Source organism: Schistocerca serialis, chromosome 3 (genome assembly GCF_023864345.2).
Source record: "Schistocerca serialis cubense isolate TAMUIC-IGC-003099 chromosome 3, iqSchSeri2.2, whole genome shotgun sequence".
NCBI classification, from domain to species: domain Eukaryota; kingdom Metazoa; phylum Arthropoda; class Insecta; order Orthoptera; family Acrididae; genus Schistocerca; species Schistocerca serialis.
Window position 1 is genome coordinate 380,622,863 of NC_064640.1, and position 17,626 is coordinate 380,640,488.

Here is a 17,626-nt window from a genome sequence, read left to right on the forward strand (position 1 = left end):
CGCAACACCAAAAAATATTTAATGTAGAGTAATGAAATTTCGAGTACACATTTGTCTAGATAACATATTTAAGTGATTAACATTGCAGATGACAGGTTAATGTAAGCATGGAACATACCATTGCAAATGTGAAATGCTGGTACAGTAATACCTGGTGTAGCAGCTAGAATGTCGCATGCAATGTGTGTGCATTTTGTTGCACAGGTGCTAGATGTCAGTTTGTGGGATGGGGTTCCATTCCTGTTGCACATGATCGGTCAATACAGGGATAGTTAATGATATTAGTGGGTGATGCTAGAGTTGTCACCCAATGATGTCTCATATGTGCTCAATTGAGACAGGGCTGGTGATCGAGCAGGCCAAGGCAACATGTTGGATTACAACAGCGGTATGTGGTCGAGTGTTACTCTGTTGGAAACCACCCCCTGTAATGCTGTTCATGAATGGCAGCACACCAAGTCGAATCGGCAGATTGCTGAACAAATTTGCAGTCATGTTGTGTGGGATAACCCTGAAAGTGCTCCTGCTGTCATTCGAAATCACATCCCAGACCATAACTCCAGGTGTAGGTCCAGTGAGTCTAGAACTTAGGTAGGTTGGTTGCAGGCCCACAACTGGCCTCATCTTAACCAACACACAGCCATCACTGCCACTGTGGGCGAACCAGCTTTCATCAGAAAACACAAAGCCCTGATCCTACCTTCCAATGAGCTCTTGCTTGATGCTACTGAAGTCGCAAATGGTGGTGGTCTGGGGTCAGTGGAATGCACACTACAGGGCATCTGGCTTGGAGCCGTCCTTGAAGAAACCAATTTGTAAGAATTCATTGTGCTGTTGTGGTGTCAACTGCTGCTCAGATTGCTGTTGCAGATGCAGTGCGATCCATCAGAGCGTACGCCAAATACAATGGTCTTCCCTCTCAGTAATGCCACATAGCTGTCTAGAACACAGTCGTCTTGCGACTTTACATTCTTGTGGCCACTGCTGCCAGCAATCGTGTACAGTGGCTGCATTCCTGCCGTCTTTCTGCAGCATCACAGCAAGAACATCTAGTTCCTAGTAGTCCTATTACACGACCTTGTTCAAATTCCATGAAGAGTTGATAAAGGCGTTTTTGTCACCTTAAAGGCAACAGTTGTGACTATTACAGCTTGTGTTTGAAGCAAATCTGATCTGCATCCTTATAGTGGTGCTACTAGCACCACTCTTACGTGGCTGATGCAAAATTTGAATAGGCATCATCTTTCAGGTGTAAAAATAAAAAGACACCTACTAACTTATGTTGCACAACTCCTTCTTGGTGTTGCAGGTGTTTTTAAGAATGTGATATAAAAAACTGATCCTGGTCCGAGTCCAAATGAGTACTATTAAGTTATAGGAAATTGCCTGGGCATGGAAGACTCAATGTCTTTTCTGAGACTGATACCTACTGAAGGATAGAGGGCGAGGAAGATAACTTATATTTCCTCTACTCCTGTTAGTACTATCATAATTTCTTCTCAGAATCATTACAACAGGATTATTGTTGTTGTTGTTATTTCTTTCTTTTCTCAGACGTTATGTCTGGTCAAAAATGGAAAGTGACGCGGACCTTGATCAAGCGTGACTTCCTTTTAACTTTACGGTATATGTTTTATTGCATTTAGGAACTTTCGGGTAATTGAACATGTATTATTGAACATGTTATTATTATTATTTCTTTCTTGTCTCAGACGTTATGTCTGGTTAAAAATGGAAGGTGACGCGGACCTTGATCAAGCATGACTTCCTTTTTACTGTACGGTATATGTTACATTGCATTTAGGAACTTTCGGGTAATTGAACAAGTGTCAATAATTACAGATTTCTGTAGTTGTATATATAAGTTTGGATGTAGCTGTATTGCATTGATGTACTGGTGGATATTGTGTGGTATGACTCCTGTAGTTGATAGTATAATTGGTATAATGTCAACTTTATCCTGATGCCACATGTCCTTGACTTCCTCAGCCAGTTGGATGTATTTTTCAATTTTTTCTCCTGTTTTCTTTTGTATATTTGTTGTATTGGGTATGGATATTTCGATTAGTTGTGTTAATTTCTTCTTTTTATTGGCGAGTATGATGTCAGGTTTGTTATGTGGTGTTGTTTTATCTGTTATAATGGTTCTGTTCCAGTATAATTTGTATTCATCGTTCTCCAGTACATTTTATGGTGCATACTTGTATGTGGGAACATGTTGTTTTATAAGTTTATGTTGTAAGGCAAGCTGTTGATGTATTATTTTTGCTACATTGTCATGTCTTCTGGGGTATTTTGTATTTGCTAGTATTGTACATCTGCTTGTGATGTGATCTACTGTTTCTATTTGTTGTTTGCAAAGTCTGCATTTATCTGTTGTGGTATTGGGATCTTTAATAATATGCTTGCTGTAATATCTGGTGTTTATTGTTTGATCCTGTATTGCAATCATGAATCCTTCCGTCTCACTGTATATGTTGCCTTTTCTTAGCCATGTGTTGGATGCGTCTTGATCGATGTGTGGCTGTGTTAGATGATACGGGTGCTTGCCATGTAGTGTTTTCTTTTTCCAATTTACTTTCTTCGTATCTGTTGATGTTATGTGATCTAAAGGGTTGTAGAAGTGGTTATGAAATTGCAGTGGTGTAGCCGATGTATTTATATGAGTGATTGCTTTGTGTATTTTGCTAGTTTCTGCTCGTTCTATAAAGAATTTTCTTAAATTGTCTACCTGTCCATAATGTAGGTTTCTTATGTCGATAAATCCCCTTCCTCCTTCCTTTCTGCTTAATGTGAATCTTTCAGTTGATGAATGTATGTGATGTGTTCTATATTTGTGACATTGTGATTGTGTAAGTGTATTGAGTGCTTCTAGGTCTGTGTTACTCCATTTCACTACTCCAAATGAGTAGGTCAATATTGGTATGGCATAAGTATTTATAGCTTTTGTCTTGTTGCTGTCAATTCTGTTTTCAGTATTTTTGTTAGTCTTTGTCTACATTTTTCTTTTAGTTCTTCTTTCATATTTGTATTATCTATTCCTATTTTTTGTCTGTATCCTAGATATTTATAGGCATCTGTTTTTCCCATCGCTTCTATGCAGTCGCTGTGGTTATCCAGTATGTAATCTTCTTGTTTAGTGTGTTTTCCCTTGACTATGCTATTTTTCTTAGATTTGTCTGTTCCAAAAGCCATATTTATATCATTGCTGAATACTTCTGTTATCTTTAGTAATTGGTTGAGTTGTGATTTGTTGCTGCCAGTAGTTTTATTAGATCATCCATGTACAGCAGATGTGTGATTTTGTGTGGGTATGTTCCAGTAATATTGTATCGATAATTTATATTATTTAGCATTTTGGATAGTGGGTTCAGAGCAAGGCAGAACCATAAAGGACTTAATGAGTCTCCTTGGTATATTCCACGCTTAATCTGTATTGGCTGCGATGTGATATTATTTGAATTTGTTTGGATATTAAGTGTGGTTTTCCAGTTTTTCATTATTATGTTTAGGAACTGTATCAATTTAGGATCTACTTTGTATATTTCCAATATTTGTAGTAACCATGAGTGGGGTACACTATCAAAAGCTTTTTGGTAATCAATGTACGCATAGTGTAGCGACCTTTGTTTAGTTTTAGCTTGATATGTCACCTCTGCATCTATTATCAGTTGCTCTTTACATCCTCGTGCTCCTTTGCAACAGCCTTTTTGTTCTTCATTTATAATTTTGTTCTGTGTTGTATGTGTCATTAATTTCTGTGTAATGACTGAAGTTAATATTTTGTGTATTGTTGGTAGGCATGTTATGGGGCGATATTTAGCTGGGTTAGCTGTGTCTGCTTGATCTTTAGGTTTCAGATAAGTTATTCCATGTGTAAGTGTATCAGGGAATGTGTATGGGTCTGCAATGTAACTGTTAAATAATTTAGTTAGATGTAAATGTGTTGAGGTGAACTTCTTTAGCCAGAAATTTGCTATTTTATCTTTTCCAGGGGCTTTCCAATTGTGAGTAGAATTAATTGCTTGGGTGACTATTATTATTATTATTATTATTATTATTATTATTATTATTATTGGATATAATCTCCATCTGTTACACAAAACACTGTTTTTGCATACAACTCAAGTATGTTTCAGCACCTCTGTGCCATCATTGGTCCATCATATGAAAAATCTGTTTTGCATAACAGGTAGACCTTACATCCAATAATTTTAACTGCAAACATGGCAATTGCAAGAGCACCCAATTCAAATGATGTGCCTCATTATCATCATCGTCATCGTCGTTGTTGTTGTCATATTTAGTTGCATAGGTGGACCACATCTCCAAAATGATGTGGTGGTTGTGGTGATACAAAACATAAAAATGATGAACAGTCACATTCTTCCTCCTACTCCAGGATAGTGTAGAAGTTACAAAGTTCTCAATGTCGTTATCTATATATATTAAATTCAGTTTCATTTTAAAATTTCAAAGTTTTTCTTGTAAATGTATTACAAACTATTTAGAGGATTTGATATGAGAACTATACTGTATGGTGTGATTACGTAGGCTTTCCCAGCATAATAAGTCTTGAAAGTCTCTTCAGGTTTGCTGCCGGATCCTAAAATCAACTTGACTCGATATTTCGGCGATCCAACTGTCCCTGTTTCGGAAGGCAGAAACCGTGATGGGCGGCGCATGCGCCGTGTACTGAACGGTGGCCTATATAGGACGTCGATTTGCAACCTGGCGTCAGTTCTCAGCGGGACTCATCAGCAGAAGCAGCATTTTCCTGAAGGTGGCGAACAGTTGGATCACCAAAATATCGAGTCAAGTTGATTTTAGGATCCGGCAGCAAACCCGAAGAGACTTTCAAGTCTATACTGTATGGTGTTAAATAGCGATATATTAGATTGTCCTTTGCAGCACTACCGCCACCCCCGAAACCTACCCATGCCATCATCCCCCTTGTAAGCTGTGTGAGTTAAAAGTTTGCTCTTTGCTTTCTGAGTTAAGGAAAATTTTGATTCACTACAAATTCTGCAAAAATCACACAAGAGCTTTGTGTTAAAACCGCTGTGCTTTTATTTTTTATGCTTATCAAACATTCTCTTGTTAATGAAAGATTTTGGCATGACTACTACAGGTAGCATGATGCATCATATCTGCCACGAATAAGTGAATTGAACTGAAGTAGTATACTTATATAAAGACTACACATGGTAAAAATTAAAACCCTTTAAAAATAAGAACTGCACATAACCATATGTGATACAGCTGAGTTCAGACCAAGGTAAATATGCTAATTTCAAAATGTATGATTTTGGAACTGTGTCACCAAAATATCATTGTCAAACATAGACAAGCAGTTGCATTTCCATGTTGCCACACTACAGATGATGGTAGGTGGAAAAAGCAATACACTTCTCAGTGGCTAGATGCTTGTGTGTGTGTGTGTGTGTGTGTGTGTGTGTGTGTGTGTGTGTGTGTGTGTGTGTGTGAGAGAGAGAGAGAGAGAGAGAGAGAGGGAGAGAGAGAGAGAGAGAGAGAGAGTTCTCTTCCCTGTTTGATAGTCCATTACAGTTGTGTAATTGATGTTAATTCTTTATTTTATAGCAACGTGTATTGGAAGCTGGATGTAGACAGTGGAGGCATGGCCAGTCCTTCTCCTCAGCCATCTCCAATGCCCCCACCTCAGACACCTTCACCTATGGGTCCTCCCCAGCAATCTCCTTCCCCTATGCCATCTCCATCAGGTATGGCTCCTCCTCAAGCCCCTTCGCCAATGGGCCCTCCACAGCACCACTCCCATAGTCCAACAGGCTACAGTCAAGGACCTCCACCTGGAATTATGCATATGAATGGCCCTTCTGCAATGCAGCAGGGTACTCAGACATTCCAACAGCATACCATGGTTCCACAGGTACGTTTTTTGCTGAACTTACTGTGTTCATTCTGGAAACAATTGTTGTGTGTTCGTATGTTGTGCTCTGCAGCTAAGTCAAAAAACTAAAAAATAAACACTGTTATTGGCTGCAATGGTAATTGAAATAATGTGAGAGTATTATTCTCAAGACTCACCAAAAAGGCACTGTGCTATGAAGAAGTCGGGCATTAAAATTTGAAACCCAGACATATTATATCATGATGAGATGCAAACTTTGTAAACCTATTAGATCTTTTGCATGTCTTCTTCATCTATAGATTTTCCATTTTTTTCATATGAGGGTAAGTGTATATCAATTTACCTTGTTGTGTTGAAGATAAGGAAAGAGGTCACCTGTATCATCTGTCTGTTTTGCTTGTTGTGTACGTTGTGATCTAATTTTTTGATATCAGAGCCGTAAATGGAGACGTAGCCTCGTCAATGTTGGTAGCTAAACTGATGCCCAGTATGCTTAATGTGTCATGCAGTCAATAATGAAATTTTGTATTAGACCTATGTGACTCACAATGAAATCTATAATTTGCTCTTTTACCTAAGCACTTAGCAATATTTATCCACTGTGGTAGTTATAACAAAAGGGCATTGGCTTCAAAAAGAAAAAGAAAGCAAATTTAATACAGAATCAAGACAGGCTGTGAAAATACAGTAATGTGATAAAAACTGAAATAAGCATATTGGGAACAAATTTTTGCATACCTTAGAAAATGAAAGGGACACAGTAGAAGTTAATCAACAATTGCTGTACATAGAAGTGATGGAAATATGCTATAATAGTACTGTTTGAATCCCAGAAAACACTGCCCATAACTTTTTCAATAAATTAATCAACTTGATGTCTTTTGGTACATGGTATGTGGCCACCAACTTCCACCTACTACTTTGACTGCCATGTCATTTCTAGCATGAAGCTCTAGATCCATCTGACATTCATGTTATCAATTTAGCACGCAAAATCTGTTGATCCAGACATTGCTGAGGAATTCGTTTTTGCGTTTGCTTCCGTCTACATCTACATACGAGGGTTATTCCAAAAGTAAGGTCCGGTTATAAAAAAAAAATCAAAACTAAAATGTTTTTTCAAAACAATTGTTTTATTTACATTCCTTACATCTTTATCTATTTTTCTACATAACTTCCATACTTATTTAAACATTTGTCACATCGTTCAACAAGCTTTTGAATGCCCATGTTATAGAAATCGGCCGCCTGTGACGATAACCAGTCCTTAACTGCTTCTTTCACTTCATCATCTGTGTCGAAGCGCTTGCCGCCGAGAAACTCCTTTAAGTAACGGAACAGGTGGAAATCACTTGGCGCCAGGTCCGGACTGTAAGGAGGATGGTCCATCTGTTCCCATCCAAATTTCTTGATCAGAGCTTGCGTTTCATTTGCAGTGTGGGGTCTGGCATTGTCATGCAATAACAAGATTCCAGACGACAAAAGACCACGTCGCTTATTCTGGATTGCACGTCGAAGTTTAGTCAGGGTAGCGCAGTAGGCGGCTTTATTAATCGTTGTTCCTCTCTCCATAAAGTCGACTAACAATACTCCACATCTATCCCAGAACACAGTCGCCATAACCTTACGTGTTGAGATTGTCTGCTTTGCCTTGACCTTGACTGGCGATGACGTGTGACGCCATTGCATTGACTGACGTTTAGACTCTGGAGTGATGTGAGAAACCCATGTCTCATCCCCTGTGACAACATTGTCTAAAAGACTGTCACCTTCCTTATGATATCGCTCCAAAAAATCAAGAGCAAAAGCCATTCTTTTCATTCGTTGGGGCTCAGTAAGCAGCCTGGGAACCCAACGGGCACACAATTTGTGAAACTTCAAATGTTCAGACACAATTCTGTACAAAGTTGTTCTACTCACATTCGGAAAATGCATGTCTACGTCTGTAATAGTGAATCGGCGATCTTCACGAATTTTTTTGTCAACCGCATTGACCAAATCGTCTGAAATCACTGATGGTCGGCCACACCGTGGTTCATCGTGCACATTATCCCGTCCTTCATTAAAAGCTCGCACCCACTTGTGCACTTTACTTTCGCTCATTATGTTAGGACCGTACACTTCAGTAATCTGCCGATGGATTTCCGCCGCTGAATTGTTTCTTGCAGACAAAAACCGTATCACTGCCCTTACTTCACAATCGGCGGGCTGATCAATTGTCTTAAACATTGTAAAGTGACACTGTGAACTACACTCAGCAACAGTAACAAAGCGAATGGCGGCGTTTGATGCGCAAGGCTTGCTGGGAGTCGGCGCGCATGCGTGTTTTGTCATTGGCGCCAAATTTCAATAGTTACGGCGAATCGGACCTTACTTTTGGAATAACCCTCGTACATACTCCACAAGCCACCGTACGGTGTGTGGCGGAGCGGAGGGTATCCTGTACCACTACTAGTCATTTTCTTTCCTTCTCCACCCACAGATAGAGCCAGGGAAAAATGACTGTCTATAAGAACTCTAATTTCTCGTATCATATCTTCATGGTCCTATGCAAAATGTACGTTAGCAGCAGTAGGATCGTTGTGCAGTCAACTTCTTTCCAACAGTGTTCAACTAATGTGGCAGCCACCTGTTGCAAAGCTTTCTCAAAGTTAATGCATCCCTTACTGTCTGCCACACTCTTCCACCTGATATATTTATGGTTCAGCTGATTAGTACACTGTCAGTTGCTAAGTACCATAGTGTGCCCTTCACTAACTTTGGATGAATGTCGGTTAATGGTAGAAGTTTCAAAACAAAGAATTTTATTTGAAGAAAGTTGTATTTACTGACCACAAAGAACTACTGATTAAATAAACTTTTATTTGCTACCAGTTATGATTGAAACTATAATCGGGCAATTTGTACTGTAACAGATAAGACACATGAGATGCAGTTGATCATCGAAGAATCTGTGCAACAATGAGTAGAGAACGTAGTAGTACTATTTTGTTAGTATGAAAACTTTCTATTATGTTACTTTGTACTCTGTGTTTCTTTTCTGTGGCACCGAATGGAGTTCTATAATTTTATTTCTATTGAAACCACAATAAGAGTGATATCATGATAGGCTGCTGTAAATAATTTTTTGTGACTATGATGAAATTGAGTTCTGACATTTTCATGAGCATGTTCACCACATATCCATGCATTGATGATCATTTCAATGAAGACTGTTAGTGAATAAAGGTTTATTTTATCAGCAGTTCTTGCTGGTTCATAAATAAGGCTTTCTTTAAATATTTACAAGCTGTGGGCCACCACTAGACAAAAAATAAAGAATTTTGTGATGGCATGGTATTTCAGTTTAGAAAATTTGAATAATGCACACAGCACTACTAATTTAAGGAGCTGTATACACGACTACATAACTAAACAAGTATGAAATTATTCAAAAATTTACCAAAATAACAAAAACTAAACTTCACTGATATCAGTGCAACCTTTGCGTCACTTGCTCATATTTATGTTGTCTAATAGAAAAATTTTCCAACAGCAGGTAGTTTAAGATACAAAGGAATTAAAGACATTAGCTGTCAGTGTGCATTGTTTTATATCAATGCATCAGCATGCTCAAATAATGTAAAGAAAGTAGAACTGATAAATGCACCAATTCCAATAGAAGATAATTGTGGGGGATTTTAATGCAAAAGTAGGGAAAAAAAACTAGAGGACATTTCATAAGTGGGGAAACTTTGTGTGTGTTACTAGAGATAACAGAGGATACACATTAGTAGATTGTACCAAAAAGAACACGTTTTCCATAACACACACTTCCAAAAGAAAAAAATGGGCTTGGAAAAGGCCTAATGGGGCTCTATTTGAGAATGAGGAGGTAACAATATTAAATTAAGAAACAAGTCCAGCATATTAGGAAATAAAAAAAAAAAACACATTGATGAAAGAGGCAGCTATTTAATAAATTTAATAATGTAAAATGCAGAATACATTGCAGATATGAAGTGAGCAAAAGGAAAGAGAATGGAACAAAGCAAGTATTAAAGAAAAGGCAAGAGTTTGAAGTAAATGATAACAGAAATGTGGTAGAAAATGTTGAATTAAGCAGATCTGTTTGGAAGTTTGTTCAGTAGGATATGAGAAAGTACAGCGAAAATTAAATAAGAAATGCAACTGAAAACAGAGTACAATGAAAATGAAACAAAAACTTACTCTGGATATTTCATCACATTTCATCAGTCAGGATGCTTGGCAAAGGTGCCTGGAAGTGATTAAGGATGGAGAAAATGTAATACAGAAGAAACTACGAAATTATTTACAGAATGTTTGTGAAAGAAGACAGTTCCACAAAACTGGAACATGGCTGTAATTGTTCTGCTGTACAAAAAAGAAGAGTGATGAACCTCAAACTATAAACTTATCAGCCTGCTTTCTATAATGTGCAAGATGGTTATTAAATAACACCCAGTCCATAGGAAAAATTGATTTAGTCAAGAAAAGTAACAGGCTGGCTTAAAAAATTGGTAGAAAACAGTGGTTCATTAGCAAGTTGTGAATGAAGTTATGGAACAGAGCAATGAGTATGTATTACTATTTTGGATGTGATTCATAGATTTTGAAAAAGCTTTTGACTTTATTTCTACAAAATTTGTACTGTCAGCCCTTCAAAACAAAAACATTGGTTCAGCTGGTGGTGGTGTATTAGAGAATAATACAGGGATGTGCTGAAAAGTAGTACCTCTTAATTATTTATGTGAAAACTCTCAAAGCTTTTTAAATAAAACAAATATTATTAACATTTTACATCTTTATCCTTCATGCATACATATTTGCAGCCTTTTGCCACTAAAGGGCTCCGAATTGTGGCATGTAACATGTAGGTGCATGACAAACAGCATAGTTTAATCAAGTTTTGAATTCAAAGATTTCCTCCACACATGGAGCACCCTTTCCTTCAGCATGCAGGAACACATCTGTGTCACCAGGCTAGAACTGGACAAAATTGCACAAACTCTCCTCATGTGCCACCTGCATCTTTCATTCAGTCTTGTGTTATGCACAAGGGAGTAGGTGATTGGAAACACCTTCACAACCAGTGAACTCTGCAGCAGAAACCTATTGTGAAACAATGCAACAAGTTCCACCACCTTCTTGGGGCTTGCCTACAGAATGTCAACACTAGTGATTCGAAGACTATCATGAATTTGACCAGAAAGGAACTGGACTATGTGACAACTTCTGTGCTACCTAAACATGAGATGGTCAGCAGCATTGAGCAAGCCAGCTGTGTGCTCCCCTCTGATACCACTAAAGTGCTGCGATATCTGCAAAAATCTGATGCCTCGGGTTCACTGTCATTTATCATCCTCCAAACAGTCCCGACTTTGCCCAATCTGATTTTCATCTGTTTCTAAAACTTAAAGAACATCTTCCAGGAGATCACTCTGATATTGATGAAGCGGTGCAAGCAGAGGTGAGGCTGTGGCTCCATCAATAAAGACAGACAGTCTACAGTGACAGTATCTACAAATTGGACCCTCTTTGGGAGAAATGGATTCATCATCAGGGTGATTATGTTGAGAAATAATTATGTAGACATGAAGAATAAAGATTTAAAATGTTGCTAATGGTGGTTTTATTTAAAAAGCTGTAAGAATTTTCACGTAAAAATTTCAGAGGCATTACTTTTTAGCATGTCCTTCTGCATTTATGTCAGGAACACACTGATGCAAAAGCAGCAGCTGAGGTAGTGGGCGGAACAGACAGGCAGCTCAGACTGCCCACCAATGTGGACACCCTCCTCCTCCCCTTCCCTCTCCCTCCTTCCAGGCTGCACAATCTTTTCTGAAGGCATGTGATTGGTGCACTCATTGGGTCCCAGGTGGAGGAGTATGTGGTCCAAATGCTATAAAGGAAAGAACTGGACATGAGCCTGACACTTTGCCTGAAGGTGATGAGTAGGATACTCATTGATACTTTGTGCCCATCAAATGCCCTGACTTGGCTGATAACTCGAGAAGAGTTCATTAATGAAATTTGCCAACAAAATTTGCATTCCCATATAGCACACCTCCATGGCGAGGAAATCCAGTTCAGATTAAAGATTCTGCAAAAGCTACAATGCAAGAAGGTTAGTCTGTTCAGCTAACTGGCTCTCTTACAGGGTATGGGAATAAGGTGGTGATGCTGCACTTCACTTTCATATGACATCACATCAACATGACAAGGCCAGAATACATTCCACAGCATGCTATTTCAGCCCTAATGCAGGAACAGATCTGTGTCACCAGGCTAGAACTGGACAAAATTGCACAAACTCTCCTCATGTGCCACCTGCATCTTTCATTCAGTCTCGTGTCATGCACAAGGGAGTAGGTGATTGGAAACACCTTCACAACCAGTGAACTCTGCAGCAGAAACCTATTGTGAAACAATGCAACAAGTTCCACCACCTTATTGGGGCTTGCCTACAGAATGTCAACACTAGTGATTCGAAGACTATCATGAATTTGACCAGAAAGGAACTGGACTATGTGACAGCTTCTGTGCTACCTAAACATGAGATGGTCAGCAGCATTGAGCAAGCCAGCTGTGTGCTCCCCTCTGATACCACTAAAGAATTGAGAAGGGAGACTTGCGTGGTCCTTGACATAGCCAAAATTCTGAAGAATAACATCTCACCGGCAGAATGCACTGCTATATGTGTCTTCCGTGAGGACAATAACACAGTCATCATAGCAGCTGACAAAGGCAATGTGACAGTGCTGTTACAGTCAGATGATTATTGGAAGATGATTCAGATACTACTACAGGATCCAGCATGTGGGAAAGTGAAGAAGGATCCTACACCAGCTGTGACACAGAACATCATCACACTCCACAACAATGTGGGTCCGAACAAGGAAATGGTCAGAATGCTGTACCTGTAAGCACCAGTACCATCATAGCTTTTTGGTCTCCTTGATACAGAATTCTACTATGCCTGATAGTGAGCACGGTAAATTTGCCAATGTATGGCATAGTCAGTACCTGGCACAGCTACTAAAGCCTCTTGTGGCCCTTTGTCCACACAGCGCCACAAACTTGACAAAGTTTGTGAAATTTCTTCAAGAAAGTTATCTGGATGAGGGTGAACTTGAGTGTCCTGTCTCTCTTCACAAGGGTACCACAAAAGATTCTGCTGTATTATTGGAGAATCACTTTGACAGTGACATGGCGAAACTGTTTTGAGATGCACTCACCAACACCTACTTTCATCGTGGCAGAAAGTGCTGCAAACAGATAAATGGAGTCATCATGGGATCCCCATCTAGTGCCAGGCATCACTAACATGTATACGGAATACTTCCGCATGGCTCAACCAAAGGCAGTCTACAGGTTTTTGCGTGACACATTTGTAACTTGTACACATGGTGAAGAAAACCTACAAGAATTCCTCTGCCACATTAACAGCATACACATTATCAGGGTCATTGTGAAGGTAGAAGAAAACCGATGCCAACTGTTCCTCGACATTCTGATAAAAAAGAACCCTGATCATACACAGAGATATTCAGTCTGCAGGAACAAGATGTACAGAGACCTGTAGCTAAACTCCAATAGTTGCTACTATCCAGTGCAACATAAACCTGTGCTCACCATCCTGGTACACAGAGCCTGAGCCATATTGACAGGGAAAATCTGCCTAGTGAGTTGCACTATCTGCATGAAATATTTCACAAGAATGGCTACTCAGAGATATGTACAAAGTGAGCTTTCCGGCTGAGGAAGGAGAAGAAGAAAGAAAACAATTCAGAAGAAAACACCAACCTCCTCTCGTTCCTTCTATATGCAGGACGTTCCACAACCACGATGCCATGGTAATGGAGTAGCACATAATAAAAACAGTTTTCTGGTCAGTGGTTAAAATCAAGAATATACTTGGGTTAGTCAAACACCAACTACGGCTATGGGCACATGGCATCAGTTACAAGTGTGGCAAGCAGTACATAGGCAAGGCACAGTGATGCATTGTGCAGTGTCTATTTGAGGAGTGTTTACATCAGCTAGATAGACAAGTCTGCAGTAGCAGAACACAACATTAGTGAAAGAAACATGTTTGTTTTGGAACAGTCAAAGGTGCTTTGTCATACCAATGGCTTCTAGCATTCTGTCATCAAAGGTGCTGTGGAAATAAGAGCACATGATAAACTTCTCAACTGGGACAGCAGCTTCCAGCTTAGCTCTGCGTGGGATGTGGTATCAGCAAAAATACACTCTGACATGAAAGAGGCGAAGACAGTGAGTGAAATAGACATGCAGAACCAGCACTTGAAGACACCCATACCCAACCCCTCTCCATCCTGCTGGGGGGGGGGGGGGGGGGGAGGATGATACCACCAATAGTGACATCTCTTCTTGAGGCATGTGTTTGCCCCATCTATTTGGCACTTGACAGAGGAATGTGCAGTCCAGTGGCTATAAAGGAACAAGCTGGACATGAAATCGACACTTACCTCAAAGATGACCAGTAGGAAACATTGCGAAACGACTCAGCTGATAACCCAAAATGATATCATTGTTGAAATTTTTCAAAAAAGCCTACATTCCAAGATATACATCCGTTCTACAGCTTTCGTTAGCCTTTGTTATTATAGTGGGAAGTTCAGAAATGAAAGAGAAGTCAGGTAAGGAGATTACATATCACGAAAATTAATCTCAGCAGCCGTAGAAGAAATGTTCAGATCCTTAAACATGGAAAAAGAAGAGCAATCTACGTTAATGGAACAAACCTAAATCACTTTTGTTTTGCTGATAGCATTCCCTTAGCACAGAAAGACTTCAACAGTGAATGAAATATCTTAATAGTGAATGTTCTACTATTTATTTTAAAAATAAAGTTTGCAATCAGTGTGTGTTATCAGTGTTTGCTTATTGCAGTTAAACACAGACTTTTACTGTGAAAAACATTCAGAAACCCTAGGTTGCTCAGTGAGTAATTGAGATGCATGTTCAGAATTATAATGAGAGGCAGGGCAACAAACAAATGGACCAGGGAATAGGCTGGAGTGGAACATATAATTATGACTACTGAAAACGAAGTGGAGACTGGCTGGAAATGCAGCCAGGCGAATGGATTGTAGATGAACCCGAGAAGCTCCGCAAGAAAGGCCCAAGGAGCAACCCAATAAAAACCATTTCCAGATAAGAAATTTCTAAGATCTGTTTGAAGACTCCTTCATAGAAACTGCTTAAATTTACAAAGCTGCTTTTATAATCATAACTTTTTACGACTTTTACTGTAAATTATCATCTCAGTGGTTTTCAGTTGAAGGATTTTAGTGTAGGATGTATGAGTGTAACAGTGAGGAGATTTATGGGATTTAGTGTGGAATCTGCCAGACTGAATGTAACAATGAAGAGGTTTATAGGGTTCTTCAGAACAACTGAATTTGTTGGTGACATTGTCTTTCTTTGTCTCAGCATGTTGTAGATTGAGTGAGTAGAAATGATGATCTGTAAATGCCGTTCCACGTTAGTCGAATTATAAATTTTTATTCTATTTCAGTTTTATTACGTGACAGTAGATGATATAATATGTCACAAAAGTTTAAAATCTTACTAATAAAAGCATGATCTATGAAATTCCAGACCGAAAATGACATTGAAAACTGTAATTATAATACTTATTTATATTTATTCAAATAACCTTTTTGGAGGGTACGATGGATAAACTTCTGCTCTGCTTCTTTGTGTTTAATTTTCTTTGTTCCCAGACTTTCTTCGTCCTTTGAGAGTCTCATTGCTTTTCTTCTGGAGTCCACATACTTCCATTTGATGACTTCTTTCTTTTCTGAAATCCTGCCTTTTCTGTTGCTTCTTTAAAATGTGTTCTTGAACAGTGTGGATTTGTAGCTGTTAAGTAAGTTGAAAATCCGCTTGGTTACCTGTTATTATCCCTTCGGTATGTGTGTCCATAAAACTGTACTCTTCTTTTCCTCGTTACACAAGTTACATTTTCAAATTTTGACCTTAATCAGTTTCTGTTCTGTGTAACTATTACTTTGAGGTTCCAGTATTTTTCTTATAATTCTTTATTTAACTTTTTCTAGTTTTTTGAGTTCCGCAGCTCTAGTTAGTTTAGGAGAGTTTCAGGTCTTCATGCTTTTGACAGTATTTTAGTCTTTTGTTCAAAGACAAAGGTTTTTGTTATATGTGTTTTATGTCATAAGGAATGCACTCTCCACCCTGTGTCCTCTTTTTTTCTATTGCTATCTTTTTTTGTATTGCTTATTATCTGTTCTCCTGGATACTAAAAACAGTTTATTGTAGATATTGTGTTGTTATTAATTTTAAGATTTTAGGAGGCACCACTGATATTTATCATGAACTGTGGTTTTCAGATGATATTTCTAGTCCTATTTTGACTGTTTGTTTCTGTAGTACTGCCATTTTGTTTTTTGGTACTATCCAGTGAGTCAGTAATTACACAAAGTCGTCTGCAGAAGCTAGATAATTTATGGTGATTTTACTTGGATTTCTTCCAAATTGAATGTTCTAACTATTGATGGATTTCTTCTAGTCTCTTGTTACTTTCTTCAGTGTACAATTGAAAAATTGAGGTGACCGACCATCTCCTTGTTTTAAACATTTCTGTGTTTCAAAAGATTTTAACAGGTACCCTGTAAATTTTGCTTTTGATGTTGTGTTTGTTAAGATTCTTTTAATTATTTCTGTTGTTTTATCATTGAGTCCAAATTCCTTTATAGTGTTCATGAGTGCATTTCTATTGATTGTGTTGTAGATTTTTTTAAATTTAAAAAAGTTATCAAACATTTCAAATTCAGATTTCCCTCATTTGTGTTATTTTCTTCAGATTTAGTATTTGCTTTGCACAAAATCTCCCTTCCTAAATCCTGCGTCATGCTCTCCTAGTTGTGGATCAAGTATTTCTTAAGCTCTCTTCGAAAGTGCCATGGACAAGATCTTATACATTACTGGCAAGAGGGAGATTCCTCTATAATTGTTAGGATCTGTTTTCTTTCCTTTCTTACATAGTGAATTTATTAACAACAATGTTTAATTTGATGGTAAGGAGCTGTTTGCTGTCTAGGTTTCACTAATGTTAAAGAAAAAATAATGTTGTCACTAGAATGTCTCCATAATTCAACAATTATATTGTGTTGTCCTAATGCTTTTGTTATTTTTAAGCTTTTTTAAGATTTTTTTCTGATTTCTTCTATTGTTGGTGACTTTGAATCTGCTTGAATTTGGATTTTATTATCAAAATTAAATTCGTATTTTTGTGATTTGTGATTGTGGCTATGTAGCTATGTGAATTAACTTGCAAGTATTCTGCAGTTCTCACTGTTATTATATGCCGTCTTTCATGTTTTTTAATATATAAACTGCAAACTTCATGGTGTGTATTTCTTTAAAATATTCCTGACATCGGTCAATCTTTTATATGTTGTAATCTGATCTTTTTTCCTGGCTTCTATAAAATTTTGCACATTTTTGCCATTTCTATTTACATTCCAGATGTTCCAAGCTCATTGTCTTTTTCATGATTAATTGATCACAATCGTCATCCCACTAGGCATATTTACTTTCTTTTTAAGGGGAATAGTTTCTTCTGCAGTCTTGAGGGGAATAGTTTCTTCCACAGTCTGAGTAATGTATTTTTAAAGTTGTTCTCTACATTTAGGTAACCTTTTTCTGAAAAGCATTTTTAAATCAATTTATGTAGGTAATTCCCGT

At 38.2% G+C, this 17,626-nt stretch overlaps 1 protein-coding gene across 3 annotated transcripts in view; it reads left to right on the top strand.

Annotated features, from left to right (window-relative positions):
- The window catches only part of LOC126470218 (ATP-dependent helicase brm), a 386,916-nt gene that overhangs the window by 110,976 nt on the left and 258,314 nt on the right, over window positions 1–17,626 (top strand). For all 3 annotated transcript variants that reach the window (XM_050097899.1, XM_050097901.1, XM_050097900.1), the window contains one exon: window positions 5,602–5,908. In XM_050097899.1, coding sequence (XP_049953856.1) covers window positions 5,602–5,908 — 307 coding nt within the window. The remainder of the gene's footprint in view (window positions 1–5,601; window positions 5,909–17,626) is intronic.